The sequence below is a fragment of the Montipora foliosa genome, chromosome 6 (assembly GCF_036669935.1).
Source record: "Montipora foliosa isolate CH-2021 chromosome 6, ASM3666993v2, whole genome shotgun sequence".
In the NCBI taxonomy this organism is placed as follows: Eukaryota; Metazoa; Cnidaria; class Anthozoa; order Scleractinia; family Acroporidae; genus Montipora; species Montipora foliosa.
Window position 1 is genome coordinate 56,958,136 of NC_090874.1, and position 19,995 is coordinate 56,978,130.

General features: G+C 39.7%; 1 protein-coding gene across 3 annotated transcripts; it reads right to left on the reverse strand.

Moving 5' to 3' along the window:
- Nucleotides 1-1,420: 1,420 nt before the first annotated feature.
- Nucleotides 1,421-14,689, reverse strand: LOC138006068 (uncharacterized). Of its 3 annotated transcripts, none has more exons than XM_068852226.1 (10): nucleotides 9,837-9,952; nucleotides 9,632-9,683; nucleotides 8,711-8,816; nucleotides 7,625-8,014; nucleotides 6,258-6,554; nucleotides 5,745-5,849; nucleotides 5,191-5,292; nucleotides 4,896-5,009; nucleotides 4,589-4,665; nucleotides 1,421-3,442 (listed from the first exon to the last, which is right to left on the reverse strand). In XM_068852226.1, the coding sequence occupies exons 3-10, from the start codon at nucleotides 8,814-8,816 to the stop codon at nucleotides 3,260-3,262; spliced, it is 1,374 nt and encodes a 457-aa protein (XP_068708327.1). In that variant the 5' UTR covers nucleotides 9,632-9,683; nucleotides 9,837-9,952; the 3' UTR covers nucleotides 1,421-3,259. The 3 variants fall into 3 exon arrangements, with proteins under 3 accessions (XP_068708327.1, XP_068708326.1, XP_068708328.1); XM_068852225.1 differs by having other exon boundaries at nucleotides 1,439-3,442; nucleotides 9,632-9,706; nucleotides 9,837-9,924; XM_068852227.1 differs by lacking the exon at nucleotides 9,837-9,952 and adding an exon at nucleotides 14,626-14,689 and having other exon boundaries at nucleotides 3,127-3,442.
- Between the last annotated feature and the right edge of the window lie 5,306 nt (nucleotides 14,690-19,995).

A 19,995-nucleotide genomic window follows, 5' to 3' on the forward strand; every position in this document is an offset into this window, starting at 1 on the left:
TTGCCTGGAAATGAAGCTGATGTATAATCCAAAAGGTCTCATGAGCTGTACGTATATTACACCTTCGCGCTTGCGACTTCCAGCACTTTCACGGCTCAAAAGTCAGGTGCTGCTGACAAGATCCCTCGATACGATTTCCAACTCAGTCTTTCTATCTTATTGATCTCCAGCCTTCTGGGTCTTCTACACAACACATGGTAAGAAAACAAACAATGAAATTCAATTAGTAACGTGATGCATGTGTATGCCTTTAAGCGAGAATTGCTACCGGCCCGAGTCGGGCTATGTTATATAATTACTTAGCCGAAAGTGCCTGATCCTATGAATAATCGGCCCCATCATTCCAGCTGCAATAAAGAGATCGACCCTAGCTTTCAGGAACCTTAATCTGTCATTTTTTACCTTGATTTTTCAGTATATCGTGTATATTACTGATGGTAAAAACAAAGGAGATAAACTCTGGGGATTGGGACCGAACGCTAATCGGGGAGACTGGTACGAGGGTGACATTGATCTTCGACTGCAGACATCCAATTCAAGGGATTCATTTCCCACTTACAAAAGAGTCAATTAGATGGGCGGCTTGACCTGTTTGTTGAATATTATTAGTTTTTTTTTGGACAAGTTAACGTGTAATGGCATTGCTAGAAAACACTTCCAACATTATCGTATAAACTCTTGTTCTTAGGCCATCGTAGCTTGATTAAGAACATAACACAAACAGCGGTGATAAACATTGTATTCCAACGCATTTTTATAAAACTTAAAGGGAAACTGTCACGGAGTGACATGCGCAATAGATATTCTATAGATTCGAATATATTCGATATAAATGCGTTTCCAGCATTTCGACCATTCCTTTCTTGCTCTTTTAGGGGAATCGAAGAGTCGTTTTCGCCCAGAGTTTCTTCATTTACCTCCATGGCTGCCGCCACTCGTGGACGCCATTTTGAATTTAGCACTTCAAACTTGAAAAAGTCAGGCTGAACTTTTCAAGTTGGGTTTCGAAAAGCTGGCGCATGCGCGTCCGTGACAGTGTACCTTTAAATGTGTGTTGACTAGCATACGAAACGTCAAGTTTTATAAAAATGCGTTGGAATACAATGTTTATCACCGCTGTTTGTGTTATTTTCTTAATCAAACTTCCAACATTGATTGCTGAATAACAAGGTAAAGAAATAACAGTACTTTGTGATACAACAACCAAGCTAAAAAGCAGGCTAAAAGCGTTCGGAACTGTCGAATGTTGAATAATTGGTCGATGTAAAATAACAATTCTTGTCTTTTTAACCAGAAGGTCCTACTTTAAAACTGTTGAGCGCACACGTCATTTAACATGCATACAGCACGAGATGAACAGATGCACTACCGTTGTCATGGAAACGTTTTTAACAAACAAATTAAATGGGAACAAAAATGACGCGTTTGAAGATATTTTCATCTTTATTAAAAATATTTTAATATAGCATATATCATATTTACACATAAACTAAGCAATAGAGTTCTCAGTTCGTGTTTTTGAAATCACTGGGTTTTTGTCAATGCCAATTGTCACACTGAGAGATGAGAGCAATATAACTAGTGACAATCTTTTCAAACAATTCCTCTGCGTGTATTTATGTTAACACAATTAACCAAATTCATAGCAAGAAAAGTAGTGTAACTGTGTCCATCGAAGTTCTCTTTTTTTTTTTTTTTAATAAAACACACTTTCGATAGTGTTAAGAGGAGCCGAAAATTTGTATGAAACTTAGTCATTTTTATAACGTGTTAAACTTGATTTGTCCCTCACTATAATAATTTCCCCGTATTTCTACTTGTAATCTTTAAGAAAAAAGGAAACATAGGAGCCGTCCAAATTTTTACTTGCTTCCATGACAACGAGTACATCAACATCTGATTTCTACAAAAACAAATTTGTAGAAATGCAGCGATCTGAAATTTTCCTTTTCGGCCGAGTCGAGTTGAGTTACACTACCTTTCTTTGCTTTAATTTTTACGAAACATAAATAATTTATAGATATCTTCATTGCTTTGCAGCATTGTTACGTAATGGTTTAATCATTTTTCTGTTTTTCGTGATCCATGAGCTCTGATTGGCCAAAAGTGACGTCATCTTTTTTTTGCAAAATCACCCCACCTCCTCTTTTGAAGCTGTGAGTACTTATTAATACTGCTAAGTGCTACTATGACCAAAAAATCAATTCTTCTTTCTCGTTGAATTTCAAAACTTAATTAACTAAACACCAAGTGACCGACGTTTTAAGCCTTAATTTCAAAAATACACCTGTTTATTTTAAGTGGAATTTTCCTACTTAATGATCCTCCATTACTAACTTTAAATTCGTGAGAGAGCTGGTTCGAGGACCGAGAAAATGCCGTCATATACTCACTAGTTTAAAAATGCAATGCGAGTGTACGTGACGCGGCTGAATTAGTATGCAACACGGGAGTTTCGGGCTTTCAGACTTCCAAATTCGTGTCCTGCATATGTAAGAAGCTGCATTTACAGGCTAAAAGTTTTAGCTTGAAAGTAAATGACGTCACTTTTCCCTAGATCCAACCCTCTAAGGTCCAATCGCTCAGTATTGAGAGTGAGTGATGGCGGACCGTGAAATTCAAAACTTACACTCAAAGTAAACAGTCTTTGGATAAAAATCAAATCTCAAGAATTTGCCAGTCAGGTGTTTCGCAAACCCACTTTCAAAATCTGAAGGAAAAAAGGAAGTGATTTTCTTTATCGTAGTAGCACTTTAAGGACTTGTCAATTAAAGTTACGTGAGAACAAATCTGTTTAAAATATAAACGAGATTATTGAAGTTCAGTTCTTCGTATGGATTATATTAGTTGCATTAAATAATTACCAAAAGATGTTCAGAGGCCTTTTGAACAGAGTGAAGAAATTTGATCATAAAACCTGTGAACCACAGGTTCCAGATAAATGTAGACGAAATCTTAAATACTTTGTACATTTTTAATTTAATATATTTTGATTCTTGTAAAAAAATATATTTTTATATTAACTTGAAGTGCTTAAGTTCTTTAAATACTAACAAACCACAACGTCAGAGGATTGTTAGAGAGTGTTCTGGCGATATTTTTCAGCACTTCGTTTAATTCATGATCAATGATCCATCATAAAACGAAGCTGTCTGTTTGTTTTCTTCGTGTATCAACATGCGGATGAAACTATAGACGTTGATAGTCTTTGCCCTATGAATCTTACTTTATTACCCAAATTATAGCCTTTGGTGGCTTGCTACGTTTTATTATGCTTTATAGGCGTTCTTAATAATTCATAGTTCGTTGATCTTTTACCCAAAATCTTTCGCGCGATAAATGCCACCGTGGCAGTTCCAACAATGGCCGCTGCCACCCCGCAACCGATGGCGACAGCAAGTGCCGAGATGGACTCTGCTCCTTGAGATGGAATCTGGTGAATCTAAGTTTTAAAAAAAGAAACAGATCGTGCTTATTCTTGAAATATATCCATGTCTATCAGGGTTCAGGGCCGGCGTAGTGGTGAGAACACTTTCCTCCTACCGATGTGGCCCAGATTTGATTCCCATACTCAGGCTTCATAAGTGGGTTGACTTCGTTGGTTCTCTACTCTGCTCAAAAGTTTTTTCTACGGGTACTCCGGTTTTCCCCTCTCCATAAAAAAACCAACATTTTATTGGATTTGCGTTAATTTGTTGCTTTCAATTTTACAGTGTTCCTAATTAGTGCTCCAGCGCTAAAACGACTAGACACTCAATAAAGTTCCTTCAGATTTCCTTTCGTTTCCTTTTGAGTTCCAAGAATCGAAGATGCTCGAAACCAGGAACCCATGACCCGGAGCCTACAACTCTACTGTGTTCGTGTCACGGCGTTTTCACAGACCGATTTATTTTTAGATTGAATTTCCCGCTAATGAGACTCCCACAGGAGCCCGATGACAATTACAAGAAATTAAGCTGACCTCATAGGGTCACCGAACCTTTGTTTTTTCCGGAAAAGATAGTCTAAAAATAGATCGGTCTGTAAAAATGCCGTTACATAGGCCCAGTATGGGAGCTGTAGGCTCCGGGTCATGGGTTCCTGTCGAAACTCGTCACAGTGAACCTCTATGGTGTGAGGGGTGGACAGCAAGGAGACTTCCGGAAATCATTGGGTGTGAGGGGCTAAGCAAGTGTTCGTTTTTCATTACTGTTCAGCATTCAGTCAAATAATACGAACCCAGCAACCTCTTTTGACTGCCACTTGTTGTTATCGAGGCTTAAACGACATTTTAGATGCTGGTTTTTCTTGCTGAAAGCGGGATTTATTTAAACACGAGTGTTAGCAACTTGCAAAACTGTCGAAATCCTTTGAATGTCTTGACTGGAGACGAAGGGACAAAAACGTACTGGCGACGGTGGGGGGTAGGGTACGGGAAGCGGAGGGTTTGACTCAGTCCTGTCCTCCTCCCTTCCCCCTCTCTATGGTGAGCGAAGGTTATCTCTCTTTTAACTACAGTACCTCGGCGGTTGGAGCAAGGAAAAAAGGTTTCAAAGGCAATCGTTTCAAGCGGAAAATCGCTTTCAGTGGTAAGGGAAAACGATTTTACCTTTATATCCATCTCTGCCTCTTGGTCCATTTTTGTGAACAACACCTCTCCTCCAGAAGGCGAATAGATTTTCATGTCTGAAAATGCAAAAAAATAAAAAAGTACCACAGAATTGCCATTAAGTTTTTTCAGAAAACTGACTCTTAGAGATCGCGCAACCTTGAATGAACCGTGGATTTATTGCTGCGATTAGTCAAAGCAATTTCGTAGCGAATTTTTCGAAGTTGCCTTGACCAATCACAACGGTTGCACACAGGCAAAAGGTCAATCATAGCACAAAGCTAAGCGCAGGAAAAGGCGATCTTACCTCCGTTTGATTTGTTACAAAACTGTCCTTCCCATCCTATCTCACAGAAGCATTTGGTGGAGTTTTTTGAATTATCAATGCATCGTCCATTTTCACAAGGCGGGTCACATTTCACTGAGATAAGTATTGATATCAAAACATGAAAATAAATAACGTCCATCGAACGGAATATGTTGAGCTCAGAGCTTTTGGCCAATTGCAGGCCGTGAAAATAAAAGCTTAAAGAAACATTTCAAAAACAGAATTGATAAATTTCCGGACATAAATGCGATAATTCAATGTTCGATTTACTCACGTGTGTGATTGCAGAGATGACCAAAGTATCCCGTCTCACATACGCATGTGTCATTCCAGGAACATTTTCCATTTTCACCACATCCAGATACACCACAGAAACCTGTTTTATCAAAATCTGACTAAGCGTAAATTCAGCGTTTTTTAAGTAAACTATTTTTTAAAGTACAAAACAGGGTTTCTGCGAAGAGATTATTTAAAAACATAACTTCCTTAAGACTACATTTTTTTGAGCAGGCCATAGCGGTGGCCATAGCTTTCGTCTCCTTCTTCGTTTGCAGGAACACTGATTAAGTTTTCAAAGTAAAGAGACTTACTGTCTGTTTATTTCGATTTTTGCAATCTACATGGTGACTGGACAGCTTTCAGTAGCATTGAACCAGCGATGCTTAGTTAACAACAATTCCATGAAACTCTGACATAGAGATGTAATAAATGGTGTTAACGTGCAGTTGACCAATGCAAGGTACCCTTCATTGATTTTCATTTGAAGGTAGTGCAGTCAGCTGATCACCATGATTTAGCCGCAAAGTGATCCTTGATTCTGCTACCCACCTGTAGTCGAAGTTTGGTTGCAGTTTAACCCTTCAAATCCTCGATCACATACGCACATATCTTTTGCCGAACATATTCCCGAGACACAGGAAGGGCTACACGTTTCTTGAAAAAATGAAGATAAAAATAGAAATTCAAAACAAAGGAGTGTAAAGTACTAGTATCCAGTGCGTACTAGCTCAATCTGAAACTCATATGCATGACTAAGGGTGCGTTCGATTGACCATATTCCGGAATAGGAATACATGGAATATAAGTTTAAAATCCTTCGTTTTTACGGAGATTCACATTAAAATTGTCAAACTTCTGCTAAAATACTATTTTAAACATATTTTTGTTATCCTTGCTGCTTCGAAACGCGCCAAACATACCGTTTTCATCATCATTCCACGTATTCTTATTCCGGAATAGGGTCAATCGAACGCGCCCTAAGAGTTTGCATTTCTCGTACCCAGCCGAACCAATGGTAAAACATTAGAGAGATTTAGCATTCGCTAACTTATCGCAACTTACCTTTGTCCTTTATTCTGTTGCCATTTCTCACGTTCATGTAAATGATTGTTGGTGAAATTTTCTCGCTTTCAATGGGCAAACTTTGACAAAGCTCGTCTCCATAACACTCAACTGAATGACATCTGTCGTTCACTATGAAAGCAACTTCGCAAGTCTTTTCGTGACAGCATTTTTCTACGCAGTCCTCTATGCTTTCCACGATGCCCAGATCTTTAAGTTCTCCAGCTGTTTTGCCTCCTTTTAAAGTGTGATTTGTAATAATCCTGCTTGGGGTACACTGGTCTTTCCCTTTGTAAGCTGCAGAAAAAAGTAATCAGTTAAAATAGGAAACATAAATTATTCGAGAAATACACAACAATATCGTTGGAGAAGGACACGTGCATGGGTTTATAGCACATTTTTCTTTTCAATGATGCTTATGTCATGTTTTTGATGCTCAGTGTCGATACGGTTGTTGGAAAGCTATTTAAAATTTCACGTAATGTACAAGCTCATACCAACACTGAATGCACCAGGAAAAATACCTGCAAGAGACAATACTAAATGAAGATTTTTTGCTAAGGTCTGTTACGTGGATTTGAGTTTCATATAGTTAGTAAGTCCTCTTCGTCCCCGGTGGGACATAAGGCCAGGATTTGAGTTTGATAGGGAATTATTTTTGGAAATGTCTCTCGGTAAATAACATTCGATTTGAAATGCATTTATTTGGCCATCTGATAACTGTAGACCTTGATCTATCATTTGAATTAGAGCGGTTTTCAATTGAATGTCTAAAGTAATTAGAGAATTGCTTTGGTTTTGCATTACTTCACTCAATGATTAGTTCAAAGTTCTGGCGTCACTTTTTCAAGCAATCAGATAGGCTAAAACTAATCGCGGCTCGCGCGTGCACATTTCCCGCGCTTCTGCGTCGGCTACGTGTAATAACTTCGAGTTTTGATTGGTTTACTGGATTGACTCCGTCGTTTTTGATTGGCCAAAGTAATTACTTTGTATTTGGTTTTACGACACTCGATTGAAACTCGCTCTAATATTGTAAGACCAATTGCAAGTAGCTTACTTTTTAGAACAGAATTGAATTAGCGCCCAATAAAGCCGCCTTTATTAGCCTAGCTTCATAGAGGTGCATTGATTTTACAAACGCTGGCACAGAGAAAGTTGAGGCACTTGGTATTGATTTCCACAGAGATGGAAACCTTTTCTCGTTACTTAAAAACTTTGCAGACAATCGACATGCGCCGTTTGGTTTTCACACAAAGACATTAGGCACACAGTGTGACAATATTTCCTTTTCTTTCTAAGAATTCTATTCGACGTTCCTTGACAACAAAATTTTATTCACACGGACACGACAAACGGTCACTTACTGTATTTTTCCATTCCTTGTGTTTTTTTGAACTGTTCCAAATCATCTCCCTTTCCTCCACCGCGAACCACATGAGAAATGCGCACACTCCTATTGGCTGCAATAGATGGAACGGCTGGGATGCTCTCACACAGTTTTGCGCTGAAACAGCTGACTGAATAACACACGTGACCCGGCATAAATGCTACCTCACACTGCTCGTCTTGACAACAAGCATCAATGCAAGTCTGCATGTCCCTCAAATAACCTAGCTTCGTAAAATTCCCGGATTTGATTCCTCCACGTAACGTCACGTCATGTTGGATGTCCAGATGGGTGCATGTTGGCAACTTAATGGTGTCCAGAACTTGGGCGTTTTCGCCTTTTCCGTCCACAAGAAACATTTGAAACACTGAAATATAAAAGTGCAGTTATCTAACCTCGTTAACGAAAGTCTGAAAATTAAGAATAGTGGCAGCAGTTGGGTAAAAATGAATGAATTGTTTTTAGAATAATTTATATGAAGTTTGAAAAAACAATCATTTCGTTAAGTTCTCCTCGTACGGGACAACAAACTTGAACTCGATATTGACCATCCCCCAACGGGTTTGTATATACATAGATAGCTCAGTTGGTAGAGCAAATGCAGCGCAATCCTTCGGTCATGGGTTCGAATAACTCTAAGGCCTGGATTTTTTCAGGCTTGCTTTCAACTGCTGATGATCTTCCCAACTTTCATTTCATAAAAATAAGGAAATATTTTCGGCGTCTTTCAAGATAAGAATGTCGCTGTCAAATTTACCGCACATGTCCTATATCATTTAAGAGACTGTTGAAAATGAATCGCCAATTTCACACTAATTAATTCCTGGTATTTCAGTTCAAATTAAGAAATCCAACATTGCATCCTCTTCTTATCGAATGAAAAATCATCAATGCCGGCGATGACTCAAACCTCGTAAAATTTGTTTTATGTGCAAACGCGTTTTATCTGAAGGCAGTGGTCCATCTGAATAGAGGTTCGAATATTCCGTTCCTGTCTTTCCTTAGGCTTCAGATGCCGCTCAGAGTATCATTTTGTGAGGATGATAATTTTAAAAAGATTTACCTTGTGCTCTTGCCATCGATTTCAGTAACATTAAGAACAGTAAAATCTGTGTGGGAGCCAGCATCGCAGATGGTTCACTAGTCTCACCGATCCAATCTTTTACCATCTAAAACCAGAAAACACGACTTCCCTTAACTTCGAAATGCATTTGTTCTACAGAGATAAAGGAAATTTTCCTCCACGGGAAATGAAACGATTCAAGTTATTCTGAACGAAAAATCGAGTGAAGTATGCAATTAGGACTCTTGTCTCGTCAGGGTTTTGCCTTAGTTAGAATTCAAGCTGGGTATCTTCTCAAAATTATGCATCAATCCGTTACTAGAGATCTCGGTCTCCATCCAGTGCACATTAAAATAGTAAATAGCAAGTCATTTTTCATATGCAGTCGTCAGTTTCCTTCGATTTAGTCTTAAAACGCATAAAGACAAGTTAGCCTGCCAAACATTTAATTTACTATTACACTAAACGACTTGAGAAATTGTTGACGATGACGGTCTCTCAGTCAAAGGGCATTGCAAAGTCTAACGTCAGTTAACGCCAGTTATGTTCAATCAAATGTCAGCTGCCCAGATTAAAAGTGATAGTTTTAATCCTTCACAATTATTGTAGACAGCACTATGTCTTGTAATTTTGAGGCGATAAACTGTGAACGATTTCATTGCAGGTATGCAGCGATTACGGAAGGTTTTTAAACGACAAGAGGTTGAAAATGTTTTAAACTAGGAACTTTTGCCACTTAGGAGATTTCTTCGGTTAGTGTTGCATTTCTCGGCCTGTAAAGACTACAGTAGACGAATGGTTTCTATGATTTTGGAGAATCTGCACGTCACTCTATGCAAAGAAAAGATAAATTAAAGAACAAATGGGCGGTCACAGCTGAGAATAATTGTAATAATTGACAACAAGTGGGTTATTACTTACCGAAAGTTAAGTTCGGAAGCTTGTCTCCTCCATCGCTGCCTCGTTAAGAAGGCTGTAATAAGATGAAACTTGAGTCTGAAAATTCGAAATTACGTCAACTCTATTGCCTTAAATCGAAAGGGAAGGAAATCTTAAATTTATGAATTTTTCATGACAATCAAATGACTTTTGTTCCTAAACTTAGAATTCGATTGGTTTTTCTTACAGTTCTCAATTAAGTGATCCGTGCTCCCTTCCAACAAAAGCGTCAAGCCCGGCTGTAACGCCGAAATATAGCCAAGACGGTTTTCTTAAGATCCGATACACAGACTTCAAATGTTTAATGAAGCAAAGAATCTCTCAGACCTTGTACCAGTAGCAATTTTCTTTTCTTGACAATAAAGCAGGTTGTTGGAAGTCTTTTATTGGAAATTGCCACGGTTAGTTGGCTTCAAAAACAAACAAGCAAATATAGTTTAATTTAAGGTGCTTTGTAACTTGTTACATTTTATTACCCATGCAACTCAGGAATTTATGTATGAAAGAATCCCTTTGGAAAAACAAGTCAACCATCTTCAATCAAGTTATATGTTAAAAAGTGCGTTAAATTTTTTGAAAGTGGGTGTTGTTAACTTGATCTAGCCCCACGGAAAGCTAAGCAACCATATGAAGTACAGGTGCTTTATTCTTATTCAAACTGCAAGTTCAGACAGCCGTGCAAAGAATTTACGCCCGACGCAACTAGTCATCACGTAGTCTGAAGCTTCAAGGAGGGGGGGGGGGGTATCTAAGGATTGAGAGGGGTGGGGTAAGACACCGGGAGTCACGCGAAAATATTCAAAGCGAACAAATATGGAAAGCCTCCATAAAGTTTCGCAGTCTAAGCACAACCATCATTTCGGGCCAAATCATCAGTTTGCTTGTCATGTACAGATGTCTCAGCTGGTGAAATAATAGAAAGCGATTGCTTAAATAAGGAGTTTAAATTAAAACAGATTTGGAAACATGAACCCCTTTTGTCATTTATTCCAAGAAATGCGCGTAATCAGATATATATATTCACTTTTAGTAAACACCACAAACTGTCTCTAAGAGATTAAAGGCGATCTGCTTATCAGTTTAACAGCACCAGAGAAAGCATGAGTTATAGCGTGGGTTATTTTTAGCGTAAAGGCCGGGACACACTAGGCGACAAGTCGCAGTGACAGGTCTCGGCGACAAATTGCTCCATGTGTACTACTTGCAAAACAAGTCGCTGCGACACGACGCCTGTTCGGAGCAAACGCAGTGATCTCGTATGAGGGGGAATGTGAACTAGTTTTCTAATTCAAGATGGCTGACCATATGACGCCCTCTCATTGGTTCATTTATATTTTGTCGCATCGACTTGTTGCCGGAAGTGTACACACGATGCGACAACGCTGCTTTCGCTAATTTTGATTAACCGTGTCACACAAGGCGATTTGTCGCGGCGACTTGTCCCCGCGACATGTCGCAGGTACTTATCGCCTAGTGTGTCCCGGCCTTAAGGTTATATTACTTGAAGAAGAAGGGACACTAAAATGACGTTTATTAGACTGCAGAACAGCCGTATTTTTGCCTAAACGTTCTTGCACATGAATCCGCGATTATCCTGAATTGATAATTTGCTTTGAATTCACTATTGTCGTGGATTTTGAACACTGCGGTGTCCTAGGACTTGTGGTAGCAGAGAAAATACGGAAATAAAAAATCATTCCGTGGACCCAGAGTTTGTACTCTACAGGAACCGCTTCTCTTTCTCAAAAAAACATTTATCTAAGTCTACCATAGAATATCGCTGCTGAAGAGTAATTAAGCCTAAGCTACAATCCTGGTCAAAAGTTGTTGGGAAGGTTGCGTGCATCACTTCACTTCACACCTAATTCGATTATCCTAACTATTGGCTGAACTATTCGGGAAAGAGCATGCTCTTGTGCCCCCCCCCCCCCCACCCCCATATTCAATGTTGGAAGAAAAGTCACCATTTTGTTGGGTGCAAAATCCCTTGAACATTGATAAGGGGGGGAGGGGGGGGGATAAGTGACGCTACCTTCCCAACGCTTTCGTCCAGGATTGTAGATTAATAATTTAGTCCTACGCTTTGATTTTAAAATATTTAGCTTTGTCGTAAGGTTTGGAAACCCGGCGACCTTTTGTAGTGTTAAATTAATTTTGTTTGGCGAGTGATAATCCAGCATTATATCAAATAATGTTTAAAATATTGTCCCTGAACAGCTAGCGGTGGGTGGTGGGTTGTCTTTTCAAACAAATATGACCATTTCCCATGATCCATATCAAGCTTTCAGTCTTCTAAATTCACGATAATAGTGAATTCGAAGCAAATTAACAATTCAGGATAATTGCGAATTCAAGGGCGAGATCTACAGCGAGGGTGAAAACGAAGAGTGAGACTAGGAAGAGACGCTAAGAATGTCTCTCCCCAGTCTCACTCTTCGTTTTGACCATCGCCCCAGACCTTTCGCTTAACGATGACGTATTCGACCAGCGCAAGAATACCGCTGTTTTGCAGTCTAGACTTTTATTGCCTCATTTATATATGAAGACGAGTGACGTTGAACGAAAGTTACAGAGCACATTGCAACTAGGTTGACAGTCATATATAGTTCGATGCTACTCTGATTAGAGGAAATTTGAATGTAACTTAAAAACTTTCAAAGACTTAATGTTTCGGCGCTCCTGTCTAGTGTCTTCATCAGGGGTGAATAACCGGTCAAGTCGCCCAAGGGTCATCTCGCCCGAAGGGCAAAGAGGGATGATCCAAAATTATCGCAAGAGTCCATTTTATGCTAACCTAATAATTCGGCATTAATGCCGCCAAACAAAAGCGTTGATGGCGCTCCATTGAATTGTAACTTTGAATTAAGATACATTCACATTTCTTCTAACCAGTGTTGCACCGAACTATATCTAAGGGAATTTACGTTTTCGAGAAGGAAACACAACCGAGGTAAACTGATATGCGCCAATCCCGGATGTAGTGGTAACTATGGCAATGAAGCGACAAAGAGTTTCAACGAGAGACCGACTATTACTTGTGTAAAGCAGAATTTTCAGTGAGGTTTTTTGGGTTCGCGATAACTGTCACCTCACTGGTAAATTCCAAGGGGTAGGTAACCCATAAGACTTGCAGCATGAATTTTCAATTCACAGGTCAAATTCTGTTAAGTTCATTTTTTACAATCTCAGAAGCTACGATTCCCATCGTTCTTACGCAAGGCGCAGCGCAATGCCTTAGGCAAAGGCGGATGATTTGTCAATCAACCGTAGTCGCATACAGAGGTAAAAAAAGTCAGCTTACAGGCCTTGGGGGGCCATCCGGCCGGAGCTTATACCCGGTTTCTGTAGCATGAAGCGACTAGGAGTAATTCTACTCCCCCTGGATGGGATGCTAGTCCATCGCAGGGTTACCCCCAGCATTTCGCTGGTACCCATTTATACATCTGGGTGGAGAGAGGCACCGAAGGAGTAAAGTGTCTTGCCCAAGAACACAACACAATGTCCTCGGCCGGATCATTCGCTCCGAAGTCGAGCACACTAACCATGAGGCCACCGCGCCTCCCTTGTTTTGTCAATCATGATCAACCGTAGTCGCATACAGAGGTCTGTGATAATTTCTGCAATAAAAGAGCCCCCAATGGCAATGTGTCCGTAATATGTTCGAGATGTTCCTCATAGTTCTCTTTTTTATCCTCCTGTTCCATTTCCTCGCGGTGGAAAAATATCTTTAAGGGGTTTCGTCTCTGTGTTGCTATTCGTTGATCGCAATCTTGGAGATTCAGTTGTGCTTGAATGAATTCGAACAAAAACAGAGGTTTCAAGCGATCCCTTTTATAGTGCGCTGGTCTTCTTGTTTAACTGCAATTGTCGAAGAATTAATGAAACGCACATTTCCGTCTCAATCGGTCACATGGATTTTCTTGTCTCACTTCAATTCATGAACGCATTATTAGAAAAGCTTGTGTCTAACCCGGCAAAGGAGGGAGATTGCAAATTCCATGTTTTCTAGTACTACATCGAGGAAAGCAAATTGTCTATGTTGTTGCGAAAAAAAATCTCCCTAAAATTATGTGAATGAACACAGTAATAATCTCAGCATACAAGTGGATTTCAAGTTTGCTGTGTCCGCAATTATTATATGAAAAATGAAACTATTCACAGGTCTTCACACGTGCGTACGTGATATATTAACAACTATTAATTTAAAAACTAAACCATTGGATAATGCAATTTTAGAGATTCGATTGGCTTAGCCATATATGCATGTATCATGGTTTATGACCTATTTGCCGTTTTCATACTCGAGACGCATAATCCGTCTCTCACGTTATCCATCTAGTGTAAAGACGGAACGAACTATATGAGACGCATAATTCGTCTGGGACGAACTTGGGCAAACACTTTTTCTGCGACTGTTAAATTCGTCTAGTATAAAGACGGGCACAAGACGCATAATTCGTCTGGACGAGCTTTCCAGTTTAGTGCGTCTTCGAAGACGCACTAAAGTAGATACTTCGTCCAGACGCATAATGCGTCTTGTGCCCGTCTTTATACTAGACGAATTTAACAGTCGCAGAAAAAGTGTTTGCCTAAGTTCGTCCCAGACGAATTATGCGTCTCTAGTATAAAAATGGGCATTAGTATAATACTAAAACAGTGGATAGCGTTGAAGGAGCGTTCTGATTGGCCACACAAACTCCGAATATCCTTTGCTGTTCACCTCCGAGCAACTCGCGCGGGATTTGAGCCCGAAACTGATTGTCATCGTTGCAGGAATAATTCATCTGTTTAATATAAACTACAACAACTATTCTGTAAAGACTCGTTAACAGGGAGCGTTGCACCAACCTCGCTCGCAGATAGATCTAAATTCATCTAAACCAACCCTAAATAAACTATGATTTCCTCTAAATGCATTACAGGTCAATAGAAGGGGAATAAACCCTCTTTTAACGGCTTCATGCAGCTTGGCTTACCTGCCACAGATAAATGCTTCGGTGTTCGAATTTCGCTCCATGATTTTACAAAAAGAGGACGATATCTGCTACCCAAGCACTGGATTCCTCAAGGTCCACATCAAGTTTAGGTATATGAGCTGCTTTTTTTCTGCCATTATCATTCTTACATCGAAGTTTTTCCTCGACAAAACGGTGGACATCAATGAAGATTGCCGCCATATTTAGGTCTTGGGACAACCGCTGACCAAACTAAATAAAAGCACTTGTGAGGTACTGAGGAAGGAAGGTGTCGGTGAAGACTTTCAATTTTATTGCAATAAGAGTTTTCATAATTTAGAATTCCTCCACGCTAAACCTGCACATAATTACAAAACATCTCGTAAGTGACAAACTCAGGAGCCCATGACTCAGCTAATGGTAGCTGATTACATTGTAATGTGAAGTGCTAGTATTGTACCCCATGTGAACCATGTGAGCGTTAGCCCTGCTAATGGTAATGGTCCTAACCTGTTCTCTTTTGGTTCACGGGTCAATTGTCTGCCTAACTCAAAGCACTCAGAAGTAATTATGGTTCATAATTTTAGATTTATCTTAATATGCAACCTCAGATTTCTAGAGTTTTTAAAAATCTATTTTGCTTCTCAATAATACGTTCGGGAACCGGATTAATAATTATTGATGTCATTTTAGTCTAGAAAGTAGGACTGTTTAGAATGCCTTTATTATTTTTTCACCAACCAATAAAGGACCAAGGACCGCTTGGTCTAAATGCGCCGAGAATACCAAATAGTACTTATTTATTACATACTTCAAGACTTTTTCTGTATTTTACTGACAGCCTACATTTGCTTTTATAGTTTATTGGTTGTTACCAATGGCATTATCAATAGGCTTTTACCAAAAAAATAATAACTGTAACGGCATTGGAAGAGCTCGTTTCACTGTCATCTCCCCCACGTTTGCCGCGTTGCATCTTTGGCATAGGTTTCAATTTTAGAAAAGTAACAGAATTTAACATGAAGATGAAAGAAACGAGAAAAAAAACTACCAAAATAGAAAAAATGAAAAGTGGTTTCCTCGAAAATATCAACCATATATAAACAAAATTTTGACACGTCAAAATCCTATTGAAATTTTAGAAATGTCACGAAATTTGCTGATCGTTTGCTCAACTGCTTCAGAGTTATGAATGTTAGAAGTCAGCATCCTTTCCACCCCGTCCCCCAAGGAACAAGGACTAATCAGGGTAAAGCAATGAACCATTCTGTTCGGTAATTTTGGGGCTTACCAAAGTCTCCGAGAGATTGGCCCACGCCTATGGGTAAAAGCAGTGCTAAACATCTCCTGGTACAGCATATAAAAATAAACATTTACTTTTGCTATCACGGATTCTTCAACTTAATTTTAGCCAATAGCACAATCGTCTTTTGTGCGAGAGAGAACGGGCCAGGCCCATAGGCAGGATATTGTTGAGTGGGTGCGTGTTAGCGCCGATGACGGGGAAATTCAGGGGGTCCTGAGACGAGGTCCTCTTGCTAGATGTTTTGTAATTGTGTGCAGGTTTAGCGTGGAGGAATTCTAAATCTGACAACTCTTATTGCAATAAAATCCAAAATCCTCACCGACACACTCCTCCCCACCCAGCTGTCAACTTTAACCCGCAAGTGGTATTATTGAGTTTGGTCAGCGGTTGTAACTATGTCGGCGATCGTCGAGGCGATCTTCATTGACGTTCACCGTTTTGTCGAGGAAAAACTTCGATGAAGGAATGATAATGGCAGGGAAAAGGCAACTTAGATACCTAAACTATTGATTTGGACCTTCAGGGATCCAGTGCTTGGGAAGCAGAGATCGTCCTTTTTTTGTAAAATCATGGAGCGAAATTCGAACACTGAAGCATTTATCTATGGCAGGTAATTATAAGCTAAGCTGAAGCCGTTAAACGAGGGTTTATTCCCTTTCAATTGACCTGAAATGCATTTAAATGTATTTTTCGTTTATTTAGGGTTGTTTTGATCTATCTGCGAGCGAAGTTGGTGCAACGCTCCCTGTTAACGAGTCTTTCACTGTGGAGCCAAAACTTGGAGATCGCCGAAATTATGCAAGTTGAGAGAACTATAAATATTCCATCAAGGACGGGCCGAAAGGTTTCTCTCCGTAATGACATTATGTATGGTACTTACTTTCCAGCTGCGTTGGTTTGATTGGAAAAGAGCGTTCGAGCGGGTGAACCAAAAATCCCTCCAAACTTCAATAATTTAAGAGATCCGATCAAGCGGATTGTGATTTTAGTATAAGTACATTAAAGTCTTGCAACACACAAGAAATGAGCTAAATCAATCTTTCAAACCAAATCAACCGGACCGCCTTTATGTAGTTGTTCCCTCCTCAAAAACGCTTCGAAAGAATTTAATGTTTTCAGATCTCTTACATGGTGTACGGTTAGTTCGTTTGGGACTCGGGCAGTTAAAGGACAACAGAAAGCCATAAGTCATATTTTAAATAACCACTAGTCCTATAATCATAGAAAATTGAGTTTTTTCCTACCAAAATAGGTGCCAAAAGTAAAAAAAATGTTACCGTTCTTTCAGGACTGAATGTCCGCCACTTTGAATATCTTTTCTTCCAATCTTTTCTTCCAATCGCCATGTTGTGACGTCACTGGGTACATCAGGCTTGTGGTCTTCTTTGCAGTTTGCGGAAAATCGACCGAATATGTTGAAGTGAAAACTGCTTTAAAGGTGTTTAAGGTTTAGTTCGAGCGTTACTCATTTGAGCCAATGCTCGAAAGTTCAGAATCTGAAGACGAGAGCCTTGAAACTCAACGAAGAACGAATACATTGACGTGCGAGTGTCAGTTGTGCGTAAACTGGAAAGGCCAGCAAGAAAAGGAATGTTTATGCTGCCAAGAAATCAACGAAGTCAGCTGAATAACCTTTTTGTGTCCGGAAGGCGGTTTTGTGATGGAAATCAATGAACAGCCCAGGCTAAGAGAGAAGAAACTGTTGCTCGATGTGTTTTGCACCGAGATATAAAATGGCAACAAAAGACCCATTGTAATTCCGGTTGTTATATTGGCTGTGCACTTTTGTTTTATGTACAGTAAGTATTTCGGATTCGGTATATGAAGGACAAGCCAAGTGTATTAAAAAGCCTGCGCATGGCTCAGATGACTGTGAAGTAACTTATTGGAGGCAAACGTAACGTTGACTTAGTTTTGGCAAATTCGCTCTTTTAATTTGAGTCAACCATTCCCTGAGAAAGGCTTTATTTTTCAGTGACAGTCGATGAACTTATCCCTCTTTTCGTTCCTATGGGCGTTGTGTTACAGCATTTTGAAATTTCGCGCGTTGGGAAATGTGCGCAGTGACGTCATACTTGGCAACCAAGTCTTCGAATCGACGTGGAGGTTACTGTTGTCATAATCAAGTTGACACGTAAGTACAGCTAAAAAAAACATAAATATTTGCTTACTACCTATCATTTGCTGTCATCAACATTAATATTCATATGACTAATCATCGCATTAGCATAGAAGTGACGCGCTGAAGCGCGAAATTTGAAAGCGGCAAACTACATTTTTAAAAGAAATGGGGCCAGAAATGGGCAAACGCGCAACTTTAATTTTCATTCTAAAAGCATCTCGGTTGTAAAAGTCCTAACTTGTAGGCTGCAAAATGAAGACCAGATTACAAATATTTTATCGAGACCCTCGGGAGATGGACACGACTTGTAAAAACTATTGGAAATTTGAGTTAAAATGCGAGCGATTTTTCAGCCATTTTATATGAGAATTCAAAAATGCTTTTTTTCTATTTAAAATTTCTTGTTTGTGGACCAACTTTTTTATGAACTTGTAGCATGCAAAAGTTTCTTTAAAGAGTAAATTCAGACTTTATGTTAAAATGTCAAATATAGCGGCAAAGGATATACTTGGAAATTTGCGCTCTTTCATTTCGTATCACATAATGAGCTGATAAGGAGCCATTTTGCTCATGAATATGTATAAATGCAGGCACACTGGGTTCATGAATCTTGCTTTAGCTCCGCCTCCACTGTTCCCTTGGATGTTCCTTAAAGGTTGACAATGTACTTTTCAGTCTACCGGATTTTGTTACGACCTTTGGCGAACATTTACGATTGAAGCCGACATCCAAAGTCGTAAGTTATCACCAGAGTGAGGATTTGGCACCAAACCAGTGTTGTTCTCACACAAGAGATAGTGTTTGCAGTAATCTTTCAAATTCTGCTCAGCGGAAATAGCAAAATGCTGACGTACTCGCTGTTTAATAAAGTCTAGGACCCCAACTATCAAAATTCCTGATTTACAGACGCATTTCAAGGCTACTGAAGCTTTCCAATATACGACCTTCTCATCTTGCCGCACTTAAGCTCTTAAAAGAACTTTAACAAAGGAGAAGCACTGCGTCTTTCGAGAACTCAGTCAAAGAGAGTTATTAGAAAAACTACACTTTGAACCGAAGGCTCTGTGAAAGCGGCTATCCTATAAGAGTCGTGCAAACAATTCTGACTAGTTCGATTCACCGACAACCCGGTCAGCCCGAATCGTTAAAAGGTTCTCCTGAAACAATGGCATGTTATTCAACGACCATCTCTAACCAGCCACCGATTAAATCCGCGCAAGAAGGAAAACTGATCCCTCAAGCATAGTCAGATTGTCCGCGCGAAACTTGCTTCAATCCAAGAACAATCAGAAAATCAATGCAGCGCTTAGTTACAATCTTGAAGAAAATTTGCATAATGATCTCCGATTCCCAAAGTCCTACGGCAATCACACGGCTTTGCCGATTTCAACAGAACTGAGTCAACAAGTAAATTCCTGATCACTGATCACCAGATCCAGATGAGTTGTTCACTCATATTATGAATGTAGAAGCTAAGGACTCCTAGACTATAAACGTTAAATAACATTTAAGAATTTACTTCATTCAACCTTACAACGAGAAATAAATTCTTTGAGCCAAGTGCCGACCTAACCTGGCTCGGCTTGAGAGCGCCAAAACCACCTCTCACTAATATGGTTTCACAGCATTTGCTCGATGTAACTCAATCCTGAGAAAGCAACCGACGCTCAAAGTTTGAAATTCTTGTTGCAACGATTTATTGCAAACATTTGAAAAGCACCGGATAAAAGAAAACAATTATTAGTCGGTGCCTCGTCAATGTAAAACAGCACACGTTTGCCGTGGTTAGGATGGCTTAGCGTACTTATCGCACTTCAGGCGCTCGTTTGTTTTTCGCGTCTGGGTGCGATAGAATGAAATATGACAGGAACGGGAATGCGAAAGAACGTTTCTGAATACCGGTCAACCAAACCAATGTTTTCTCTTCGACTGCTGATGGGTGATACCAGCGGCCCCGCCATAG

What these genes read in the sequence shown, in the direction of transcription:
- LOC138006068 (XM_068852226.1), bottom strand. Translation starts at nt 8,816, where the DNA reads ATGGTAAAAGATTGGATCGGTGAGACTAGTGAACCATCTGCGATGCTG. An exon ending in ACAAGGAATGGAAAAATACA is followed by an intron (nt 6,555 to 7,624) that starts GTAAGTGACCGT and finishes TTTTTTCTGCAG; the next exon opens with CTTACAAAGGGAAAGACCAG. An exon ending in AGGCAGAGATGGATATAAAG is followed by an intron (nt 3,443 to 4,588) that starts GTAAAATCGTTT and finishes TTTAAAACTTAG; the next exon opens with ATTCACCAGATTCCATCTCA.